Below are 23,175 nucleotides of genomic sequence, written 5' to 3'. Positions count from 1 at the left end.
AAACATTTTAGTGTATTAACAGTGCAAAAATCTCTGCCTTCCAGATATTCTGTAATTGTGAAGTTTATATTATAAAAAAGACACAAGATCATTTATTGTCTAATTGAAAATATTACACACACACACACACACACATTCTTAACTGACCTTGGAGGGATTGAATGGCATCCCTAAATATGAAGAGCCTCTGAATCCACAGCGATGCAAGTTTGATCCTGGAAAAGATTAAAACAATACTCAACTAACTTGTTTTGTTAAAACTCTCATTATAAACCATAATCCTCTACTGATATCAAGACCCACTAGTCCAACACTATTCATAATATAACTAGAGTTTCCATGTGTCTCTCAGTTTTTCACCTTAGTTTGTTATCCATGATTAATTAAAAAAAAACAAAACAAAGAAAACTACAAGCAAACCTAATCCTGTTGTAATGACAAAGCACAAAGCACACAGCACACATTTTTGTTTAATTTGGTGAAAATATAGCCATTGGATCAGCAAAGAATTGTCTTCCATGCTCTCCAGAAAGAAAAAAAAAGGATTGCTCCCCTGGGAAAATGCCCAGCTAACATATTTTTTTATTCCTCCCTGGATTCCTGCCTGGTAATACCGTCTGTTCACAAGCAGAACTGTTTTAAGATACTCCGCAACATGTTCAAGGGCAAACAAATTGCACTTGTAAGCACATTGTAGCTATCAAACATTTCTGTCAGTGACTCAGTATAATTTGTTTCAAATGTTTCACAATACCTGAGTATGTTGCATACAGAAGTGTGAACCACACACTGTGTAAAGTACAGGTTTGCGGGGCTCAACTGTGCTTTTGCATGGCAAAACCTCAACTGTTTACTGCTCAGTCTCTGAAAGTAAAAGCCTAATGAATGCTGCAGCTAAACAGCACCTGGGTGTTCTTGAATTTCTCAAATTCTCTCCCCCCGCCCCCTTTTTTTTTTTTAATTCTTCAGCCTTTAATCTAAAAATCCTCACGGATATTAGGGAAAATTGCAACAGACTAAAAAAAAAAGAACAGTTATAAAGCTGAAAGCTCTAAAAAACTCACTGTATAATGTGGTCTACAAGTTCTTGTGTAATTTATCAGCATATTACCTTCTAATTCTAAATATGTTCTGCATATATGCAAAATTTAAACTGGAAAGTTTTTACTAGCCTAAGAACTTCAACTTGGCTAAAGTATGCAAGTTTATGTACAAGACAAGTCTTTGGATCTAACTGAAATGGAGTGAAACACCTGCAATTCTCCACCTCCTCCACAGTTCAATTGAAACCACTTTTTAATGATTCTACACGTGTAATGAAAGCAACTTCAGCCTTCACTAAAAGCTGATATGGCATAGTCATACCCACAAAGAGGAAACAGAAACAGAATCTGTAATTGTGGACAAAAAAACTCATAACTTTTTGATTTTGTTATAATCTAAACATTTGCAGCAGAGAACATTTGTCTGGTTGCTTCCAGAGTCAAATACTTGAATTTCATGTTGCATCAGCCTTTGGAAAGCACAGTAAATTAAATTAAAGACTAATCCAAGGTCCTGAAAGACACTGTCCAAAAAAAATCACAATATCAAAAATGACACAATGTGAATGAATCAGTAAGAGAAGAACTAGAATTCCAGCCTCTTAAGTACCAAATTTCCCAAGCGACATTGTGGAAAAAAAATCACCATTCACTTGACCTATTTTCAATAAAAAAGAATCTGTGCCTTAAGTGCTTAAGCAACCAAGAAAAGTCACTTTGAAATGGTCCTAAAGTGGAAACCCTTCATCCAGAAAAGTTGCTAGCCTACTAGCACACAGCTGTTCTGGCCTGCTGCAAAGGAAGACACACTACAATTAAGACAGCTCTGCAGTCAAACAGAGCTCAGCTGCTAGCTGCTAGATGGAAGGATTCATCCTGGAAATACTGATCCCCGTCCTTTTAGACTGTAGCTTATAATTCATTATCAAGATAGAAATGGCAGCATGTAACCGAAGTGTCACGTACTTTTAGTGTGTCACCCTGAATGGCTTCTGAATTCGCAGCTATTATGAAAAGAGATTAAAAATAAAGTACATGAATGAAATCAGAATCCATTACTCCCTTTAGCTGTTCAATTTTCATGTAGTATTTTAAAACCTCTCTTGTACTACTAAACTGCTATCAACTACAAAACAGTATCTGTAATTTTAAAATGGATTTTTAACTATATTGCTATCAATTTAAAATCTGATTTGACTCTTTTTGTCAGTACTTCTGATCCCTCATTCTAGACTTTACATACTGGTTCCTAGGAGAAACAAAAGACCAGCATGACTCTTTAATACTCTTACTACTAGAAGAGAAACTTTAAAGGGAATTTTATCCCCTCCTCCAATCCAGTAATGTGCACGTAATACATGCTACCTAGACCTTCAGTATTACAAGAGGACTGCTGCATATCTGGTCACAACACATGAATTAAAAAATAGAATTCTGAGTTGATAAGGGAAGCATTAAAACAGGAATTGAAAAACACTCATTTTTAACCAGATGACTCTGGAACACTGATGTCACGCCTAGAAATTTTTTTTAGCATCCTGTGAAGACACAAGTTCAAAATCAAATGGGAACCAAAGAGGAGTCAGGGTTACTGTCTTTCAGTTTATGAAAGAAACTTCATGACGTGAAACTTCACCTTCTGTGAAGCTGGTTTTACTACACTGTTGCAAAGTACTTGTACTTCTTGTTTTATGATAGCTTAGTGGTATTAGTCAAACAAATTGCCACAAATGCGCTGTCAGAATCAGAAGTAGAAATTAAATATACCCTAATTACAAGGGTGTGATCATAGTTTACGACCCTTGTAAAAAATTGCTGGAGTGACCAGTTCAGCTCCAGCACAGCTTGCTGAAGCTCAGTCCAGCTGCAGCTATGAAACGGTACCACCTAGTGTTCACTTTCACCGTCGACCTAACAACCACTTTCTGAAGGAGTTTAGGACAGAGCAAAAGTAATAAACATTTCATCAATTGCTGCATAATTATTGCAAGCTGAACATAACCCACTTGGAAAAACTTTCACATTTGACAACTAAAGAAAACTGACCCCTTTTCAAAACAAAAAGACTCCATACTTAAATCAACAGCTGAGACTTTCCTGTGAAAACCCTATTACTTATGTGTGCTTAGGCCAGAAAGTCCTTAAGAGAGGTAACAAAGCTTCAATGATGACCACAGACGACTTATTATTAAGAGCTCTTTTTTTACAGACAGGATATTTTTGTTATTTGTGTTTTATGATTTCTCTTGAATGGAAGGATTAATAACTTTTACCACTACTTCTTCACATTTAGATTATCCATGCATTTCTCTGTCTGCAAGGCTTTTCTCATTTTGCCAAGTACAGAAGCAAGTTTACACACATCAGTGAAATCTTATTATATAAATAAAAAAGTCACAGCTTTAACAAGGGCTGACCCCATCAGCACATCCAGATAAAAACATGTGTAACTTCTTCTTACTGAACTAGGGCTAAAGATGTAATCATTCCTGTAAATCCAAGCACTAGAGGATGTCATAAAATGCAAAGTTGCATTCTCTAAAATGGAAGTCCATTATACATCCAGATAAATACTTCAACTGTAGCCATTAAAGAAAGTTATATTGGAAGAACATTCATATTTCTCCTCAAGAAACTTATGATCAAAAAGCACACAATGCAACAATAATTTAAAAAAAACAGTCAATGGTATTTTATAATTTTTTTTCAGTACTGACAACACAAGAAGAAATAATCATTATTACAAATCTAAACCTAGTCTTTGACAGAAGTAAGTTTTAAGTCTGTGATGTAGCATAATGGTTTGCAGTCTGCTATGCATGGGTTCTGTGGGTTCAGTCCTATAAATAAAACATGTCTCAGTGTTCTCTTTGGTTCCATTTCTTAGTACAGCAAAGCTAGTGAAGCATCCAGTCGTCAAAAAGTACAATTTCCTTCCCTCTCTTCTAGTGGGTTGGCACTGGCACTGGCACTCCCAGTCAACACAGCTCACCAACACAACACAAAGCTAACCTTCTGTTAGATAAATAAATACATGTTTTCCTGCCATTTCAGCAAGCTCTCAAGCAGGGTCAAACAAATGCCAGTGTTCCTATGTGGGAGGATGGTGGATGAATATGGCCAAGCAGTGTGCCTCTGCTGCCTGCAATTAGATTACCTGAGCACAAAGCTCTGGATTCACTCTGTTTTAAAAGTGCTGAACTGGCTTCCAAGAAAGTGGGATACGTCTTTCTTAAATTGCTATGAGTTGCACTTAAAGATAATTATAATAAATTTGAAATTCTGACAAAGAGCTGTACTATGAGAGGAAAAACATTAAAACTCTGACATGATAAGGATCTTAAGAACAAGCAGTTAGGAGAAAGAGGGTCTTCTGTGAACCCTTTTCCAGTTTCACTAACATTTAAAAAAATACATCTTAGTCTAAATACATATAATTTCTGGTAAAGCTTGTAAAAGAGCACCACCTTCCTCAAAATGAAAAAAGAAAATAGTACTTTTTCAAGATTCCCACTTCATGCAGTGAACACACAAACAAACCAAAAATATATATTAGCCACGCACCTAAGCAGAGCATTTCCTGAAGTGAAGGAAAGGTAACCATGGCCAAAATTTATGCAATATAAAGCCTAACTATTTAGCACGAGTTACAGAAGGCAGGAGCCCTTCAAACAAGCAGAAGGCGGCAATAAGTTGAAGTATTCGGCTAAGGATGTGTTTCTGTGTGAGAGTCAGCTTGCACATGTGACATGCCATTCCCTCCTAATTAAAACTAGTATTGAGCCAGTCTCTGAAACAGCTGAGCTAAAATTATGGTACCTAAAGGACATTATTTGTTTGAATCACAGTTGCAATAAACCCACAGAAGAATACTATCCTGACAGACCTTAATCTTTATCTTCCTTTAGTGCATTTCAATTAGGCTGACAGAGCATACATTACATTTGCTTTCTTACTCAGGTAGATCAAGATCTCACCACTTTGCATTAGTGAGCTTTAGTTTCACATAAAAATTTCAAAGACTACAAACCTCTGAAGCGAAGCTTTCTTCAGCTGTAAGATACATTACACAGCAGTAAATACAAACACATTACTTAAAACTACCACAGGACATTGGGAGACCCTATCTAAGAAGTGCCCTAAACCACTGAATTCTGAATTTTCTGTCAGGTTCTGTAATGCCCCGCTGTGGTAGGTTGACCCTGACCAGCAGCTGAAGCACCCACACAGCCACCCACTCACTTCCCCCTCCAGTGTCAAGGCAAGAAGACAGAGATAAGGGGAGAAAACACAGGGAGTGAGACACAGACAGTCTGATAAATGAAGCAAAAGTTGTGGAGGGATTCATTCACTACTTCCCATCAGCCAGGCAGGTAAACAGTCACTTCCCAGAAAGCAGGGCCTCAGCAGGTGTAAGAGTTACTCAGGAAGACAAATGGCAGATCCACAAACATCGCCCCCTTTCTCCTTCTTTTCCCAAGCTTTTATTGCTGAAAATGATGCCAGATGGTGTGGAGTATCCCTCAGGTCAGTCCTCAGCTCAGTCCGGGTCAGCTGTCCTGGCTGTGTCCCCCAGCTGTATCTGCTGGGGGAAAAGGAGTGCAGAGGAGAAGAAAAGAGCCAGCCTTGATGTTGTGTAGCCACTATTCAGCAACAGCTAAAAGACTGCTGTTACCAACACTCTTTAAGCTCTAGGCCCAAAACACAGCAGCTTAGGGGCTACTATGAAAAACAGTAAACTCTATCCCAGCTAGTATACATACTACAATAGTTATTGATAAAAATGAACAGGTACTAAGTTTGTAAAGTATCAACTGTTCTGCCTCCCATCCATTGGAAAAATGACTGTAAGGCAGCAGTAGTTCTAAAAATAATTTGAATTAGCCATCTGAAAAAAATGCTTTTAGCAAAAATCAACTGAAGTGCTATAGATAATGGAACCTTTGGAGGGATGAACGTGAAGAGCAGAGAAATTTATTTATTCTGAAGAGAATTACAGAAATTCTCTCTTTGCCCATTTTAGAAATTCAACCACTGACATGATCAAAAACAAATCCCAAGATTCTGTAAAAATATATTCCAATTTAAAATATAGGTTTTAAATTGGTTTTCAGTCCCAGAACCAAACTAAGTAAAGACTTACTTTAGATTGCTGGAATTTGTCATTGCAGAAACTGCATTATAAAAAAGAGTTATAATTTAAATGTCTAAAACCAATATTCCACAGAAACACAGATTTATCAAAATGAATGTTAAAAAAGCTGCAATAGTAAGTTTCTTTAAAAGCAAAGTATTGTGGTTGCTTGTTTGTTTTTTTTACCCAGAAGGATTCTGATTCATCTAGCAGGCACCCATCTCTAACTAGAGATGCACAAGCATTTTGAAAGCAAAAACTTCATTGCTGTAGCATACAGGAGTTTAGACACTTCTTCAAACAGGCCAAAAGAGGGAGTAAGAGCTCTGTTACTGGGAAGCTGCCAATTAACAAGCATTGCACGCACCCAGGATTAAAAACCAGAAAGTCAATACATTTTATTGAAAGTAGACATTACAGAAGGGTAGACATTCTCTTCTTCACATTTAGTCATCCAATATTCTACTTTCTGCTGTTGGCATAATTTACATTTTACACTGTCTATTTTCTAGTAGATGAAGTAAAAACTAAATAAAAATAATGCTGAAGCTTTAGGGGTCAAATGACCAAGATAAGAGTAGTGTTATTACCAAAAGCGTAAGAAGAATAAGAGTTATTACAATGTGATATGAAAATACAGGATTGGAGGGAAGCTTGTTCTCATGGTAAAAAGCAGAGATTTATTATTTAGAAAACACAGAATGCACTGCCAAAAATACCCTCCCTCAAAACTACCCTCCTGTGGTTTTATGAGGGGATGATAGCTAGAAAAAAAAGGAGCACATCTCTACTGCACCATGGACTGTCAGCCTCCACATCTGTGTGCTGAGATTTTTACTGCCCTCCCCAGGAGGTTCTTGACAGTGGGAATACTCCAAATATTGGCCAGGTAGAACCCCCTGAAAAACTACTTCATACTATCAATGACAAACAAATAACAATGCCCATTTTAATCTCTCTAATCTTGCAAACTTCCCTGATCTTTTGGAATACACTTCTGAAGACTGGGACAAAAGTCAGAAAGTGAGGAACTCGTGAAAACAAAGCATGTACACAGGGAAAAAAATTTTAATGGTAAGGTATAGGCACCTCCTCATGATTAAAATGTTGCAGGAATAATTATGTGATCCAAATTCCTAATTTTCTATAATCGGTCCTGGAATACAACAAAAGACAAAAGAAATCTATTAAAACTAATTCCTGGGGTGGATCTGAAGGTTCCTAAGTCTCCAGAGTAAGAAAAATGATCTTTTTATTACTGCATAAAGAAAGCATCAGCTATCCTGACTTCCAAATGCTTACTTCATAAAAATGTTTTTATTTCACAAAACTGATTTTAGAGACCCTATATACAGATTTTAGAGAGCTAATCTGTAGTATATAATTAGACTAAATAATAGAAGAAAACACACAATTTTCTTTCTACATCCATCCAAAGTACATGTTCCTGATTTTACAGACAGACACCTGGAATTACCTCTTCTCTAGAGAACCACCAGCCTGGAGCTATCTGTACCCACACCAGCTTTTAACATGCCTGGTGTAAAGCAGCAGCGCCTCACCCACATCTCCCTCCCTCCCACCCACTCTACTGCTGGTCACCACTCATCTGCAGTGCCACAGAAGAAATTGCCAACATCACCTAGCCCACAGGAAGAGCACCTCCCTAACTTCTGTCAAGTCACCAGGAAACAGACATTTCCTGTGTGCTCCCTCTCCAGCTTGGATCTGTTATGCACCTTCCAATCTGAGGACAGCTGGGATACAGCAACAGCATTATTCCCTCTAAAAACCTTGGGTAAATTCAACCTTCACAGATCTAAAGAACAGATTTTATTTTCTCAAGCAGGGACTGTTTATCCTTTTTGCTTCTTACCCTTACACCTCCAGTTTTCCAAAAGCTGTTCCAAATAACCACATCTGTGCTCAGAGTTCCTGGTATAGGAGTGGAATTCAACATAAACACTACTAGACTTGTAATAGTTACATAACATATGCATTTCTTTTAGAGTCAGGTGAAACATTCCTCTGAGATGCCCAAAGGTGCAACTTCATTATACTATTTTATACTGGTTTATCTTCAAATTAATTTCTGCTTTTTCTACCTTTATTACTTGTGAGGGACCTATTTCCAAGATTTCCTTGACATGACTATCTGAAATTATCAGGACAGCACTTCAGGAAGGTCAATCTTGTATTTTACAAAAACTAGAGCCATCCACTATTCCCCAAGTAGAAAGCAAAAGTAAAGATGTTAATATCGATAAAAAAACTAAAAACTCACTCACTGTCTTCAGTGGGAAGGACCTGCAGGGAATAAATCCATTCTATTATATCATCTTTGTTCACCACATCTAAGGAATCCAACATATCCAGACCAGAGAGCGCGAAAAATGCAATTGTCAACCTAAAAGAAAAAGATAAGACTTACACTTCCCACCATAAATACCACGGGGAAATTAACAAAATGTTGCAGAAACAAGATTCATCTATGAATTCTCAGCCTTTTGACAGTGGTGCAACCCAGAGACTAGCTCAGAAAACATGAAATGTATCTACTGGATAAAATAATGTCCTTTGTACTGTAGATATTTCTCTTTCTCAACAAGTTTTTTTATTTAAGCTGCCTCTTCTTTTATATAATAATGATATGCCAACTCAAAATTAACCTATGAGCCTGTTTACCTGAAAAAATACCCAACAAAACAACTTACTACAAAGTAAACTAGGTTATGTTATTAATATATGGAGCTCTAGTTCTCTGTGAAAAATTCTTACATGAATAATCCCCTAAATATGCATTAAGTGCATATGCAAGGTAACCCTTAACTACAGCAAGCTGCTTCTCATTGTGCCCCAAACCCAGTTTCAGATGCTTAGAATTCAAGTGTCAAACTACAAAGCCTACTTTGTAAGCAAACAATGCAAAAATATGCACACAGGATGAATTAAACATCTAGAGCTATTTATTTCTTGTCCTCGGGCATAAAACAACCTAGACGACTACCTTTTTTAAACATCTAAAATTGAGTAACCAAATTCAAGTATTCAATAGAGTAGTGGAGTAGCTAGGACACCAAAAGTCCTTCTTTCACGCAATCTGTCTCCTTCCATAAACTTATCCTACCAGATCTGCTAACTAACACTTTCTTTGCAGGGTTTGTTTTTACCTCAAAGCACTGCAGCCACCCAACAAACAGCATGGCCCTTCAAACAGCTGCACTGCTCACTCTGACAGAGCACCAAAGCCACACTACTCTCAGAGAGTTTGCTATGAGAGAAAACACTCATGTAATGGTACCTTGGAAGCCCAAAGTTCTGACTCACATTAAAATTAGCTGGATGTATATTTTTGCCACCCACACTCGTGTCTGCCTATCCTCCTAGAAATTCTTGCTCTCCTTTCACCAGATAAGACGAGGGATTGTGAAACAATCGGTACATATTCAGAAACTACAATTCAGCATGTCAAGGAAAACCAAAAGTTAATATCAGCTTTCCTTAGCAGATCAAGCTGTAATTTGCATTTTCCTCACAAGGTGGTGAGCCACCCTGGCCACCAGCAGTAGGCACCTCTGAAGACGAGGAGACAGATGTGGGTAGGCACCTCTACAGCCACCTAATTTCTGCATGTGGTTCTGCATCAGAACTCGAAACAGTAAGACCAAGGAAAAAATGGTGATGTGAGTCAGCCCAAAACACAGCTCCATAAGAATTATTCTAATTAAAACATAGCAGCCAAATGACAACGAAGGAGACACTAATCTCAGTACAGTGGCATAACCTCCAAGGGTGACATTTCTATCACTGGGCTGGTAAAATATGTTTCTTTACAATTATTATTATTACAAATACATTTTTTGAGTAGAGAAAGCTAAAAAAAGTATGTTGCACAAAAAGGTACTTCTATGTAGAGCAAGAGTATCTTTTAACTCTTCTGATACAAAAAATTGTTTTTGAAAGTGGAAAATTAATGTTTCAAGGCTTTTATCAACTATTGCATTGATCAGATCTGTTTAACTCAAAATCTGACCCTGGATAATAAACCACTAATTCAAACAAAATCACTACTTTTATAAAAAAACTCCAAGGAATTTACTGTTCAGATACAGGAAATTATTTATTTGAAACACTGCCTATATGTTCTGATTTTCATGAACACTGACAGTCTTCTAATAGAACTACTTAAAACACATTTTCACACTATTTTACTTAGCTGAGCTACTTCCAATAAGGCACAAACAACATGCCAACATCAGCACTAGAAACTGCTGCAAAGTAGGTCCCAAACCACAAAGCTGTGTATACAACACAGACAGTAAATCTCATCTATAGTTAAAAACACATGTCAAATACATGAATTTAAAAAGTGGTTTTACCTACAGCTGGGCTTCACTTTACTTATTCAGAGTTGATTGTCTCCAGCATTACTAAGGAACAGCCTGTGTGTGTTGGAATTTTCTTGTGATGGGCAAGAAGATCTGGCACCACTGGACATAGGTCTCAATACAGCCACCTATACTGCATCCTTACTCCATAGGCTATCCTACTTCACAGAAACTTAACAGACATATGTTCCTACAAAAACAACTCTTAGCAGCATCTTAGGCGACACATGCCATGAAGAGTAAGAACTTTATCTACAGTCATTTCCATAGAGGACGGTCAACAGGACATCTCTGATGACATATTCAGACCTCTTTATCTTCAGCCATGAACAAAGACTACAGTTTCTCAGCAGAGTTCAAAAAGCATTTGAAATGACTGATCTGAGAAACTGATTAGGTGTGCTACAAGGAGCACCACGAAGTACCACAATCTGAAGGACTTCAGAGACTAGGAGTTGACTTTCCTGCAAAACCTGACAGTACAGGCAATCTATGCATGAAACACTATCAATAAGAACACTTAAAAAGCACTCTTGCTGCAACTACTGTTGCACGCAATAACTACAGACAAAAATAATTACGAAGGCTTTGAGCCAAAAAGTTGAGTAAAGAACATTAAACGAATTTTCTTTATTCTCCCTTATTATTTGACAATCTACAGCCTAAGTCAGAATGGACCAGCAGAGTGTGGAAAATTTCAGTCACTATCACCCGTGTCTGGCGACTACAAATGCTGCACTGCAGTGAACAAAAAACATCTCACTGACAAATGATTTTATTTATTTATTTAACACATCTTTAATTTAATTGAGTTTCCCCTCTAATTCACGATGGAACCACGCAAAAGCAGGAACAGGGGAAGCAAGAATAAAAAGGTTAAAAGCATTTCCTTCTGCAGCAGTATCAGCTCCAGAGGTTTGCTTAAGGTTTGCTGAATTCAGTGACCTTGACCTTGGCAAAAAGGCAAACTTAGTACCCTCGAGGTCACACTGGGGATGATGCATTTATGGTTTAATCCCCCCTTTTGTCAACAGTCATGCATGCACACCTGCAGAACACTGATCTAAAAATCACTGTAAGAGAACCAAAAAATCTGTAGCTGAGTAAAAACTTCACAACTACAAAAAACGCATGAATTTACACTGCCATGATTTTTATTCCAATTGAAAGCTTAGACTGTGCTCATTAACCAAAAATTAAAGTATCATGAAATAGTTTTAAATTGATGGTTCCAATTTTCAGAAAACAAGTGTTTTTCCAGTACTGCACAGCTATTATGTGCAATACACTAGGCATTGGTTATTCAAGGTACTGAGGCTACTATGACCACACATCAAATTAAAGCTCAGACATCTAATTAATTTCTCAAGAGTTCTCAAACAATTATTGTTACTATTATTCAGTAAGATTGCAGAAGACTTTTTGTAAACTGGAACTTCTGTTTCAGATCAGTGGCAAACTGCAACAAGCTTGGCAATGCAATCAGGGTCTCTCACTGATCCCACCTTCTGCAGAACACAGGGTTTCAGATGAGATTCCCAGGACCCTGACAAGCCAAGTCCTCGATGGAGACTTCATCACTTCACTGGGTAAGCTGTTCATGGTTAACCGCTCCAACGATGAAGAATATTATCCTACATCCACACAATTCTTTCTGAAGCACCTTATTCCCGTGGTCTCCTGCCCCGTCACCATGGTCCCTTCTAAAGAACACACCTCCATCTCTCTCTGTAGCTAGTTTCTCAGTAACAGAAGACTGTGATCAGATTCTTCCTCTTCTAGACCAAAGACAACCCATTTCTTTAGCACTTTCATATGTCAGTGGGCTAAGGTTAGCTATTTGTTATCATTCTAACACATCTCCATGTTATGGTACCTTTAAGGTCTAAAACCTGTTAAAAGTATAGGAGGCCTAGACTTCCTCTAGCTGTCATCTAAAATAACTGAGAACGTACACTGAAATACCAAATAATTCTTAATGAATAAATTATTTGCAGCTCTGAAATAAAAATTTCACAAAATTACAGAATGGTTGGGGTTGGAAGGGACCTCCGGAGATCATCTAGTACAGCTCTCTCTCTGCTAAAGCAGGTTCACCCAGAGCAAGTTGCACAGGATCATGTGTAGGCAAGTTTTGAATACCTCCAGGGAAAGAAACTCAACAACCTCTCAGGGTAGCCTGTCCCAGTGATTGGTCACCCCCACAGTGAAGAAGTTTCTGCTCATATTCAGATGGACCTTCCTGTGTTTCAGATTGTGTTTGTGGCCCTTTGTCCTGCCACTGGGCACCATTGAAGAGTCTGGCCCAATCCTCTTGCTGCTCATCCTTAAGATATTTGAATGCATTGAAAAGATCCTCTCTCAGTCATCTCTTCTTGAGGCTGAACAGGCCCAGCTCCTTCAACATTTCCACACATAACAAATGTTCCAGTTCCTTAATCATCTTTGTAGCCCTGTGCTAGCCCCTCTCCACACACAGTTTGGCACTACTTGTGCTAGTCCTTACGTGGTTCTGCCAAGTGTTTGTGCTCTCAACTGAAATAAAGCTTGATTCAGCAGGACAACCTGATCAGAGCCATTGAGCATTCTTCACAGAATGACTTGCAGAAGGTGATACTGTGAAAAGAATCTGATGATTTTATTGGTTGAATAAGATATCAAACGATCTGCATATCTCCATGTTTTTATCAGGTAAAGCTTGACAATCAAGTTATTGATCTTCTTGTGCCTCAGATGTAACCAATTATCTTAGGTGAATACTTCAAGAACATGAAGTAAGTACGTTCTCAAGTCATTACAGGAACAAATGTCCCTCTAACTCATAACATACTTCACTGGTATTTTATCTCTTATACTAACAAATGAAGACTTAAAATATTTCTCTTACATGAACAAGAATCTTCTGCGTGTTGACCCAGAGCAACAAAAAGCTTAAGTAACTTATTTTAAAATGGCTTCCAGGGCGGATTAAGCAATGGACTGAAAACAGATTAAAAGGATCAACAAGTCTTCCCGCGGGGATATCGGGCAGTTTACGCGAGCAGAGACTACGCCCCTACATCAACCCGGTTTTTTTGGGAGCCTTCTGCCAGTGGCCGGATTTACAAGGACGCTTTTCCTTCCGGCCACGGCGGGGCTGCTCCCTGCCCACGGCCGCGGGAGGCCAGGCAGCCTCCGGCAGGGCCTTCCCGTGGAGGCGCCCGCCCGGCGGGGAGGGGGTGAGGGCGGCATCCCGGGACGGGCGGGGGTCGCCGGGCGGGACACGGCGGCGCGCCGCCCGCCCGAAGCACGAGAGCCCGTCCCGCTGCTACCTGCTGGTCTCCAGGGACGAGTAGCGCTCGGGCAGGATCTGGAGGCAGCGCTGGAAGAAGCGCACGTGCCGATCCCGCAGGAACTCCAGCCGCTCCGGCTCCCCCGCGCACGGCGCCGCCGCCGCCATCTCCATCCCGCCGCCGCTGCCCGCGCCCGGCGCGCCCGGACCGCGTCACCCGCGGGACCCGCCCCGGGGCGGGGAAAGGGAAGGGAAAGGGAAGGGGGAAGACGAAAGAGGAGAACAGGGGAAGGGGCAAAGCGGAAGGGGAAAGGAAAGGGCGGGAGCCAGTGCGACGACCCACCCCACCCCGAAGGGATTGTCCCAGGCAGCTGTGGGGAAACGTGCTTTTAATGCGAAGGGACATCACGCCCGGCCGGTCCCACAGGCAGCATTCCCAACCCGACACTCTCAAAATACAAAGGCTTGACACGTCATGTGTCAAGCTAACTCTGTGCTGGCTTCCGAAAAGTGCTGGCTGCTGCTTCCTCTTGCGGCAGGGACAGGCTGGGGCGCAGCTATAGCCCTCCTCTCCAGGCTGGGACAGCCCTGACAACAAAGCAAAAAGGCATAAAGAGCTCGTACATTAACTGCACCTCTGTCAGGCTACACGTCCTGGGCTCCTTCCTCACCTGTGAGTAACACGTAACAGTGGTTCTGAAGCTGCTGGTGCCATCTCCTTCCTACGTTCTTCCCAGCCCTTGGTAGCTTTGTGCAACTCGGATCGGTCTCTGGTTACCTGAATCTCGACCTCAGAATGAAACAAACAACCCCCAAAAAATTGATCTTTTTTCCTTGATCACAGGAGTTACATTACACTCCTCGGGCGTTCATCACAGAAACAGGTGCAGAGTAAACATAACAGACCCGGCTAGACAGAACGAGACATTTCCCTCCATACTATCACAGGGGATGGGTGAAACATGAAATCAGTAAGAGGGGCAACAACTGCTTGCTGTCACTAAATTTTAGTAATTTAAAAGGTTAAACTCTTTCAAAACCCGGTGTACTCAAAATGCTTCCAGAAGCCAGTCTACTTATTTAACCAATGATAGAAAACCATTTCAAAAAATAAAAGCTAGCACCCATATTGCAGCATTCTATGACCTACAGGCTTTACCCAGGTAAATACTGCCATGAGATAAATAAATGCTCATCTTTTGTTTTGTTTTTAAACACAAGAACAACTATGCCTGCTGCATTTTTGTCTCCTGATAACAAAAATTACTTTATCAACCATTTAGATAATTAAAAACCATTGCTTTTTAGCTCAATGAAAGAAAATTTGTTTAAACCACCATGCTGCACACACCTCAGATTATAACAAACAAAAAGTTACCTTCTCTCTCAACTTTGCCAACTTTTTTTCTTTTTCTTGTTCCTCTATTTCTTTAGCTTGTTTCTGTAAAACCCTTAACTCCAGTTTATGTAGATCCTGAAATATAATTAATGGAAAAGTAAACTTTTCTTTGGAAGTAAAACAAATGATATAAAGATATATATGTAGCCTTTCACGGTTAATTATTTTTTGTTTTGAAATTATTGCCATAGTACAGGAAGTTTCACTAGGTAGCTACTTACTATAGCTTGTCCTGCACAAACAAATTATAGTTATGTGACTTTGAAAAAAAAGTGGAGTAGTTTAAACTCTTTTTATAAAACTCTAGTTTGAATGCTGACAGTAATATCAGTTCTCCAGTAGTGGCACTTATGCTGATATGGGATCTAATTTTACCTAACAGCTACTGAAAGCTGTGAGGATATTGAAATATCTCTTTTTATCTCATCTGCATCCAACACTCAGGTCCTCTGACGTTTTCTATAGCACAGAGGACAACACAGCCCAAGTAGTTTTTCTCATTTTTACACCAAAGTAAATGAAACCACTTCTATATGTAGAAAGAAACATGGGCTTGAGTAATCTTGTAGAATTTAGATATTGAGGAAAAGGAACACCTGTGTCTAAAATCAAGTTTCATACTATTTTTTGTCTGCAATTGATGCTGTTTTCATAGTGAATCAATTATGTGTATGAAACTTGGATTTTAAAAATGTTTAACATGTATATAACGTATGCATAAATGAAGATGTAATTACGCACACGCTCTTGAAACCTAGAAATTTTTTCTGCAGCAATTTTCTTCCCTTCCTCCTTTTCAGCTTCCTCTCTCTTCTCAATTTCAAGCTTTTCAAGTTCCTCCTTTACTTTCTTCTGCAAGGTATTCCTTTCCAACAGTAACTTCACGTGGCATTGGCGCTCTTTTTCCTGCCTTTTCTCTCTCTCTTCTAGTTTCAGTTGTGACACTTGTTCCATTGCAAATGCTGTTGCTTTCTGTTTCTTCCATGCTTCAACTGCTGCTTGTTTTCTTTTTCTTTCTTCTTCTGCTTTTTGCTTCTGAGCTTCTTCATGCTGTCGCCATTTTTGCTTGAGCATTTTTTCTGATCTCTCTTTCTCCTTCAGGTTTCTTTCTTTTTCTTCCTGCTGCTTTTCTTTCCACTTCTTAATTGACTGCAAGAGACCGGCAGGAAAATATCCAAGGTTTTAACGAAAATTTACAGATTCATATTGATTCAGTCTGATGGAAACATACTGCAGATAGGAATTAGAAGTTTACTTAAGGCAAAACTTAAGGCAAAGAAACACCTACATACATTTTCTCACATTTTTTTTCTATTTTATGGATCACATGAGCAGGTTTAATAGATATCTGCTAAACCGGTTTCAGTTACAGCAATTATAATAACTTTGGGTAGTTATGAATGTTGGTGTAATATGCTTTTTCAATACAAACATATATCAGTTCCTATTTTTCTCAAATTAACAATTCAACCTATTATTTCATAATAGTTTTTATGTCAGTCCATCCTTTATTACTCAGATGGATAGTTTTTGAGAGAATCATAATTCTGTATGTCAGTGTGGTCTGGCATAGGTAGATTGTCTATAGAGAGGGACCAACATTCTTAGGGACAAATGTAATAGGAACTGTAATTTCAGATAGGATCACTTGCTGCACCGGGATTGGCATCTAACTTGCTAGACCACTACCACCAGAAGCTTTTATAACATACTTTGGCAATACACAGCCTACTTCAGTGTGTTATTAGGTCTATGCTTATTGGTAATTATTTATTAAAGACAAGTACTTTTGGCAAGTTGAGGATGCCAAAGACCTCAGTTATATACCAACAGAAATCTATCTAGCACTACCACCAGAGAGGCAGATACAAAAATAAGAAATGTATGTATTTTAAAAATAAGTACTTTTTCTTAAATCTCCAAAAGCCCTAGAGGGGTTATTTTACCTCTTTCTTTCTTTCATGTAAAATTAGAAATTCTTGATACCATTTGTCATGCTGTTCAATATCTTCTTTTGTTCTTCCACCGAGATACTGAAGGGCTTTATCCATGTAAGACAGCCTTCCTCTGTATTTAGTCCGTACTTTCAGAAAATTTTGATGATCATAATCATCCCAGCCTCCTTGCCGCCCTCCTGTTTGCTGAAGGAATCTTTCAAACTCTACTACTTCTTTGGGTAGATGATTTTCCAGTGTTTTATCAACTGTAACCCTGGCTGATGGTACTTTCAAAACTTTTTCTGTTGTTAAGCTGCCTAATGCCCACAGTTCCACTTTTCTCTCAAAGAGACTGAGCTCATTAATGGTAGCTTTTTCCTCTTTCAAAAGCTGTTCATATCTGAAAGTGACAAACACTGCAATGTAAGAAAAAAAATCCAGTATTCATTGTCCATTCACCAAAAATGAATTTTGGAATTGTTCAATGCCACACAAAAGCTATTCTTCAAAGATTAAGAACTGAAGTGGTAACAGCACAGTTGTAATGATCTGATAATAAAGCACTACACAATGAGAATTAAGTTACCCTTTTACTGAAAGCAGACATTTATGGCACTCATACAACTAACTCAATCCCCTCCTGACACCAGTAGAGAGGAAGGAAAATCCCCACAAACCCACTCAGAAAACAGAACAACAGTCATCAACAAAACCCCCACAATCTAATGTCTTCTGCAGCCTTCCTCTAAAAAGCCTTTTCTTAGGCAAATGGTTGTTACATTGGAATGCTGGAATAGTCTGTCTGAAACAGAGTTTATCAGGACTCTAATGATTTACGCACCACAGGAATCACTAGTAAAAGAGTAAATCTAAAGAACAGTTTGCTGGACTAATGCAAAGTTTTCACTGTGTATTATGAAAGCACTTTTTCTTGTAGCTGAAGGATGTATAAACATACATTTGCCTCTGTTCCTCTTTAAAAGCATTGATTGCGTTTTCAGTTTCTTCCATCATTTCCTTGAGCTTGTCAACAACTAAAAGAGGAAAAGAAAAAAAGCATATAACTTAAGAAGTCTACAGTATTTACCAGCACTATCCAGAAATGCAGAGACTTTCAGGACATGTATTTCAGTGCACAAAAAAGCATGCATTTCCATCTCAAAGAGCCCTATAAGACAGACTCTTATTTATTCAAAAAGTGTGTTTATGCAGTGACTTAGCTAACTAGATGCAAATCTCAGTATAAATGTTTATTTCCATTAAAGAAGTCTCATTTTGACTAACCCTCAACTGATTGTCTGAGTAAGACAGCCTTATCCCTAAAGAGTTCTGCTTTTGTTTTTTTATAACAGTTTATAAACAGTTTATGCAGTTACTGACTTAAACACACTCAAATCTTTGGCTTATACCAGGCTGTAGCGATCCTATTTAGCCTGCAGGTCACTACTTTTACAAAGCTGACAAAAAAACATCGAAGTAAGACTGTCCTGTGCTCTCAGCATGCTGTAGTCCTGACTTTGAGAAAGAAAGTAAGACAGTTTTCCAGAGAAGATTGCTTTTGTAATGGTAGAAAAAAGTTTTAGAATCTGTTTTAAACCAGCATAAATCTCTGTGGATACATACTGAACACATAGTTTAACTAACCTGGGTTTTGGTAAACTTATATAATCTAAAACTCTTATTTCAGCTTTCATGCCTTGCTAGTTCTTGGTATCCTCACTGACATCTTAAGAAGATAATTTTTTTTTTTTAGATAAACACTGAATAAATGAAATGAGATGCATTTTATCTAGCATCAGAAAGCCCTCAGCTAGTAGGAGGGCCTCAACTTAAGCTCTACACAAGGCAGTAGAGTATCACAAGCAAACGGTTCTTTTAGTGCCTATTTCCCAAAAGTTTCAAACCATCTTACGTGAATAAGTTGCAGCATTTGCTATAGAAGGACAACGACAAGTCCAACTATACAAGAAACCTGTCTGTAGGCGAAAATGTTTTTAAATCTGTCACCATGACTTACATTCTGGTGTAGGCTTCACATCCTTTAATTGTTGCTGAAGTCTCTTCACATTGTTTTGTATTTTTGATAGCTGCTGCAGGATTTTAGCTTCTGTTAAACAAAATAAGGTGCTGATAGTTCTAAGTTTCTCTGTGCATTAAATTCCACACAAGAACAAGACCAGTGAAGTATCCAAAATATACTGGGGATTTAATCTAAGCAGGGACACAAATTGTGTTTGATCATAAGAAACTGCTGTAATATCTGTAACTGCATGTAGGTGACCACATGGTCCTTGCACCTCCCCACACAGCATCAACAGATTTTAAAATTAGTAGCTCCCATTTCCAAGGGGGAGTTTGGAGAATACTGCCTATGTAGATGATAACTTCTCTAGAGTTTTGAGGGCAACTTTGACCTAGGCCTCAAAACACTCGCCTGTGAAGAGAAAGCAAACTTGGAAAGTGTATGTGAATGCACTGCTTCAATGAGATTTATTTGTTTGCTGTGTTAAATAGGGTAGAATCAATGTTTTTGTGAACTCCAAGCATGCGTGCATTTATTTGCTTTTTTACCACTTGGCTCCTCCTCAGTCCATAAATAAGATACTGAGGAGGATGAAGTTCTGGATACATCTTAGGTACTAAAGAGCTGTATCTTCCATCCTAAAAGATTTGGTTTAAGAGAGGAATAAGAGATTCCAAGACCTAAATGTAACAAAAAGTAGCTAAGACATGACCCTACTGGTTCCTGCTGAGACTACAGAAAGTGCAAAAGCACACAAATCATGCTGAAGCAAATGGAAATTTTGAGTGTTCTTGTACATACTCTACAAGATCATACTCCAACATTCCTTCACATCTCACATGTAGCGTCTTACACCTCTCATCACTGTCCTCTTTGTTTTCTCGTAACATTATCTCCATTCATACTTCCATGCTCCCTTCTTACTCCTGGAAAATTTTCTGAACTTATTAGCTTAGTCATTCCTTCAAAATACTTACATTTCTTAAGGACTGCAAGATGTAAAGGATGTTGTAAGATTCCTTAAAGATGCATATTAAAACATATGCAAATTCATAAGGTAAGTGTACTTTTAGTTGTCTCTACATTCCTTTCCTTTCTTCACTTATTTTGATCTATATCAGATGACATAGCATGATTTATTTGATTACTTTTTAAAGAATCCAGGAACTGTGATCAGGGAGTAACTTTTTTTCTAGAATTATATTATTAGTCTGTAAGTGGAACAGATACTATAGGACAGACTGTGTACCATCTCACAGCACTAGGAATAGTCATGACCCAAAAATTAAAAAAAATGCAAACACAGAACTGTTTATATTTAAAGACAGCAATCAGTGTGTGAATGTTATGGTAAGAATGTATTTATTGTTCCTTAGCTAGACTACATTAGAGTTTGCAATACACGCACAAAATTGATTCCAAGTTTCTGGAACGGTACCTTTCCACCAAACTTTTTGTGAGTGGTATCTCTTACATTCAAGATTAAAAGAAAATACAGAAGGCCCAAAATGTTTATATTTCTGAATTTTGCAAGTGAGTTGTGGAAGTGTTTATAAGCAGTACACACAGTGAAATTATCACACTTATCAGTACATAGCTTCCACCTAAACTAATCTCTCTTCACTGCTGATTATTAAACCATTTACAGAAACAACAGCAGATTAAAGAAAAAAAAGGCAAACAATAAACCGAAATAAAATCCCACTTACTTTCCATTTTTCTGCTGACAGTCATGCTGCGTTCCAGATCCTCTAGAATTCTGTATTCTACCCTGAAATCACTCTTCCTATTATAAAGAAGTCCACTTTTGTCTTTTTCTATATTTGCAAGCCTAGAAAAAAAGGGTGCCACAGTGAGAGGGCACGAACACTCAGCAAAGCCCCAAAATTTTCCAAGGTTAGTGTGCAGCTGAGGCTATGTCAACAGGACTGTCTGAGATTTTTTACAAATCCCTGGTTTGTTCCTACAACTGTTTTCAAGGAAAATCTTTCTGCAGTTACAAGACTACACACCAAAGTAACTGAAGAACTTGAAAGAGAGAAAGAAATTAACAAGGAAATCACCTCGCTGATAGGCAGCGGTTCACACACTGAAACAGCCTGAAATTCTATGTGTATCCTCACGATCTGGAAGCCTTATGAGAATTTTCTCAGAAAAGTGCAGGCAGACAGCCTGTATTAATACAGTGGCACACCTAGATGGAGCCCCAGCACAAACAACACTACAGAGGGACAATGAGCCACAGGTAGATGGCATGACTCATTTCAAGCTGCTTAGGAATGTCTATATTACCTAGCCATATCCCAGGTAATCAAGGTGAAGTCAATTCAGTCAGACAGTGTAAAGTACTGCTGTGAGACTTAAGTGCCACTGTTCATTCTGGATTCACAACTACAAAGGTCTCCTTCAGCCAAGTGGCTACACCACTATTCCGCCATCACTATTCTTCATAAAGCTCATCCATTCAAGGAGAAAATTCCCTTTTCTTTCAGCCACCAGTGTAGTTGTTACCAGCACTTAGTCAAGATGTAAGGAAACAGATTTAAATAACTTCTGTGCCTGAACTGTCTTGAACCCTCATTTTCCAAAGCAGTGGCCTAAATATTTTAGATGAAGTCTTTCAGTTTTCTCTGAAGAAGCTGTTGTAATGCTGCTGCAATTCCCCTTTTGTTAGTATGTCTTAAGGGCTTTAGTTCCTTAGAAGTGTAAGCACAGCTGAGTAGGAAAACTGAGAACCCAATTGTGCCGCACACACACTTCGTTTTTTGTGCACCTAAAGCAGTTCTTACTAAACAAGATGACTGGCCGAAGTCCAAATAGCAGTTGGAACAACAGGGCATTTTGGAGCTCCTAAGCCTATCCTGAACTCCTGTAACAACCACAGTAATTTTTCTGAGCTCCTGAAAAAAAAACATTAACCTGAAGATTTCATTACTATACATTCTTATTTAAACATCGAGTTAATGCTACCTCCAGAACAGAATGAAAACATACTTATGAAGTGTTTAACTTACTGAGCTTTTAGCTTTTCTGCACTTCTTATGAATTCAACTTTCTTAGCTGGCTCAGCTTTCATCTTCCAGTTCTGAAATTGTAGACCAGCACCTGCAGCGCTGGAACAGCCCTCATTCTGTAGATAACAAAATAAAGTATTATTCACAACCAGTATTTTTTTAAATGCTCATTGGTTAGTTTTAAGCAGACAACACCACAGTGCAGAGTGACAGCATCACTTCTGTTTTCTGCTGGCGCGAGTCAACTAATTTCCAGCCGCACAGGTACGAAACTGGAGTGAGGAGTGACGGCGAGCTGGTGACCGCACATAAAAAAGCACTCCTTCAACACAGAAATGAAACATCACCGGCTTGCTTTAGCAGAGGCTGCCATTCCGCGGCCAGCCCCACAAACCCGCGCTGCTTCCTACAGCTGGAGGCTCATCCCTCCGCCCCCGCCGGGACACCGGGAGGCCTTTACCTGTTGCTGCCCGGCGGCCGCCGCCAGGGCTGTGGCCAGCGCGGCCATGTTGCCGCCGGCTGCGCTGAGGGGAGGGGCGGCCGCGCCTTTTCCTCACACGATTTAACTCTTTTTTTTCCTTTTCTCAGCTACCGTAGGGCTGGTGTTACTGGCCCTGGTTTCGTCTGTGTCGAGATTTAAGGCTTTGTATTGATTGCTTTCTTCAGGAAGACCGGAATATGCCCTCGTTGCCCTGTCAGAATATAAAGAGTTCCACGTTATCCAGTAATTTTTTTGGGGACTCTCAAGATCACGTTTTTCACTCATGTTTTTACGAATGAAATGTTAAAATGAGTTGCCATTTAACATTTATGTGGGGTAGAAATAATTAATCATGCAGTGGCTCTCCTAGCAAAAGAGATTTTAGGAACTGGTGTTTTTCCAGCTGCAGAACACAACAGCACTCATATATGCTGCCTGAGCTGAAGACATTTTTTTGGCTAATTTATGTTTTTAACAGCACTTTC

General features: G+C 39.0%; 2 protein-coding genes across 2 annotated transcripts in view; both read right to left on the bottom strand.

Annotated features, from left to right (window-relative positions):
- Positions 1 to 14,088, bottom strand: part of PGGT1B (protein geranylgeranyltransferase type I subunit beta) — a 36,230-nt gene extending 22,142 nt beyond the window's left edge. The window contains 3 exon segments of the mRNA XM_027652608.1: positions 148 to 215; positions 8,466 to 8,584; positions 13,877 to 14,088. Coding sequence (XP_027508409.1) covers positions 148 to 215; positions 8,466 to 8,584; positions 13,877 to 14,010 — 321 coding nt within the window. The 5' untranslated portion in view covers positions 14,011 to 14,088.
- Positions 14,089 to 14,208: 120 nt separating this feature from the next.
- On the bottom strand, positions 14,209 to 22,839 carry CCDC112 (coiled-coil domain containing 112). Its single transcript, XM_027652607.1, has 10 exons — positions 22,670 to 22,839; positions 22,210 to 22,325; positions 20,905 to 21,026; positions 19,190 to 19,279; positions 18,131 to 18,206; positions 17,182 to 17,572; positions 15,977 to 16,384; positions 15,215 to 15,310; positions 14,508 to 14,626; positions 14,209 to 14,424 (listed from the first exon to the last, which is right to left on the bottom strand). Exons 1-10 carry the CDS (start codon positions 22,715 to 22,717, stop codon positions 14,394 to 14,396), a joined length of 1,497 nt encoding a protein of 498 aa, XP_027508408.1. The 5' UTR covers positions 22,718 to 22,839; the 3' UTR covers positions 14,209 to 14,393.
- Between the last annotated feature and the right edge of the window lie 336 nt (positions 22,840 to 23,175).

This window comes from Corapipo altera, unplaced genomic scaffold (genome assembly GCF_003945725.1).
Source record: "Corapipo altera isolate COAL_440 unplaced genomic scaffold, ASM394572v1 61286, whole genome shotgun sequence".
Classification (NCBI taxonomy): domain Eukaryota; kingdom Metazoa; phylum Chordata; class Aves; order Passeriformes; family Pipridae; genus Corapipo; species Corapipo altera.
Note: the sequence above shows the minus strand (reverse complement) of the source record. Positions and strands in the feature narration are given on the sequence as shown.